Here is a 2521-nt window from a genome sequence, read left to right as displayed (position 1 = left end):
CCTTTGTTGTGGTTTCATTAAAAATAAATAAATTCAAGAAACCCGGATTTAACAAATCGACATACTTTTCTTCGGTAGAAAAATCAACTAATTTTTCTATACTTAGAATGCATTAATGACTTTATAATGAACTCGTATAATAAACTGCAAAATTTTGATTGATTAGGTGCCAATTGAAATACTTTTGAATATTATTTTAAGCTTATTACAAGCTTTAAAGATCGATTAAACGTTTATGTGCATCTATGCATTACAAGCCATTTATTGTAATTTTTATAGGAAATATGATCGGTTCTTCACCATTTTAATTTATTTTTTTAATCATAATAAATTTTTATTGAATCATCTTTAATATTAATTTAAGAACAAAATTGATTTTAATGTACGGAAATACAATAGAATGTAATTTTTGTAATCGTACTTAATTTCCCACCCATATTTTAATTACATGAATTTTTACACTCGTAGATAATTATTAAGAACCTGTTGAATACTTTGTTATAAAAATTTTATTTAAAAATCAGTTGAAATCTATCATAATTTAGTAGTTATTAAAAAATAGTCGAGCATAGAAGTTGCAAATTTTGAATTCAATAAATATTTTTGCATTTTAAAACAATATAAAAACATGAGGTCATTATTTTTTACGCTGATCACTTTGGCTTTAATTATAACATTAAATACATTTTTGACACAAGCGACTCCTATTTTTCAAAAAGGAGGAGGTTGTGGGAATAGATGCGGTGGTGGTAAATTTGGTGGACATGGTGGACATGGTGGAGGAGGTTTAGGTATTACAAAGTTTCTATTAAATTTCATTTCAATTAAGCACACGCAGAAACACTTTAATTTATTTTAAAATTAAATTAGGTGGAGGTTTTGGAGGTGGATTTGGTGGAGGCGGTGGTTTTGGTGGAGGCTTTGGCGGCGGCGGTGGCGGTGGTGGTGGATTTGGCGGAGGTGGAGGTTTTGGAAAAGGTGGAGGTTTCGGAGGAGGAGGTGGATTTGGTGGTGGTGGTGGTGGTGGAGGCCTTGGAAAAGGAGGTGGTTTTGGACACAAACCACGAGGTGGTGGCGGCTGTGGACACGGATGTGGTTATGGTCGTTAATTTTATTAATTGATTATGCATTAATTTTATTTTATGAACTAAAAATAACAGTGAAATAATTAAAATAAATATTAACAAATTGAACATCAGTGGAAATAACATTGAGTAAATTTTAGTGAATTATAAATATTGAAATATTATTGCTATTGTACATCAAATTTATATAAAAATTTTAAGTACAGAGTGCTGTTCGTTTCCAAGTTTTTGCTACAATAAAAACAATTTAAATTATAATTAAAATTTTGCTTTAATTAGCAGTTGTTCATGCTTACATTAACTTTGAAAAATATTTTTTTTTATTGACTATGTGCTCGAATTTGTTAAGGACAACCTCAAAATTAAAATCAAAATGATAATCAATGTAAACAATTTTGTTTTTCAAAAGGACCTTGAATTAAAACCAAGGTATCTGATCAATATTCATCGCTTTTAAAATTTGATCTCTTTCAGTTCTAAAATTTATCAAATATACTTTGTACGTGTGTACATATACACAATGTAGCAAAGTAGGGTAAACTTCATTAAGGTTTAAGGATAATACAAAATTTTCTTTTTCATACTTAATCTTTTATTGTTATTTTACAACAAAAACCAACTGAAATTCTTTAAAATTGTGCAAAAAAATATGCAAGATAATTTTTTGATATAATAATGTTATGGATTTTTTTTTTTTCAAAAAAAAAAAAAAAAGAAATTTAATGTTTGGAAAAGCGGAATTATCTGTAAGACAAAATCATAAAATAAATCACACTTTATTTTTAATGTAATAAAAATTAGATTTAGACTTTTTTATATTATTTTTAAAGATTTATGGTTGGGTTCTATGGAGGAAGTAGAGGAAAATGTAATAAAAAAAAAATTTTCGTTAAAATTGAATACGAAAATTGTTGAGTTTTAAATATTTTAAGCAAAGAGCATGCTTAAATGTTGTGAGATTTAAATAAGAAAAAAAATTGGAAATTTCTGTTTTACACACAAAATTCGCTTTAATTCCGGAGCCTCAATTTCGACAGTTATACTATAGAATTCTCCTAATTATCATGGAATTGATTTAAGGGTATTAATATTATGGAATTTTATTGTTATACAATTGTGCCTTTCTACACATTATTGTATTTTTTAATAAATTACATTTTTCACTTACTTAATTAAATTTTAAATTAAGAAACGCTTAATAAATTTTTAAGGTCCCTAAAATAATCTTTTATGAGTTCATTACTGCTTTTTTTTTTCTATATTCTACTCATTACAATTGATAATTAAGAGCTAATGAGTTTGTCTATAATTATAAAAGCTCAGAAAATAATTTATTTCCTTAATTATTACTTTATTAAATTTCTATAAAATTTTTATTTAAATTTTTTCATGAAATTTCGCTAAGAAATTGAAATTAAATTAAAAATATTTTCCAG

General features: G+C 26.0%; 1 protein-coding gene across 1 annotated transcript; it reads left to right on the top strand.

Annotated features, from left to right (window-relative positions):
- The first annotated feature begins 532 nt into the window (after positions 1-532).
- Positions 533-1349, top strand: LOC129612056 (uncharacterized). Its single transcript, XM_055525506.1, has 2 exons — positions 533-791; positions 871-1349. Exons 1-2 carry the CDS (start codon positions 629-631, stop codon positions 1107-1109), a joined length of 402 nt encoding a protein of 133 aa, XP_055381481.1. The 5' UTR covers positions 533-628; the 3' UTR covers positions 1110-1349.
- The last annotated feature ends 1172 nt before the right edge of the window (positions 1350-2521 follow it).

Source organism: Condylostylus longicornis, unplaced genomic scaffold (genome assembly GCF_029603195.1).
Source record: "Condylostylus longicornis isolate FDR11 unplaced genomic scaffold, ASM2960319v2 ptg000055l, whole genome shotgun sequence".
In the NCBI taxonomy this organism is placed as follows: domain Eukaryota; kingdom Metazoa; phylum Arthropoda; class Insecta; order Diptera; family Dolichopodidae; genus Condylostylus; species Condylostylus longicornis.
This window is presented reverse-complemented; position numbering and strand designations above follow the sequence as displayed.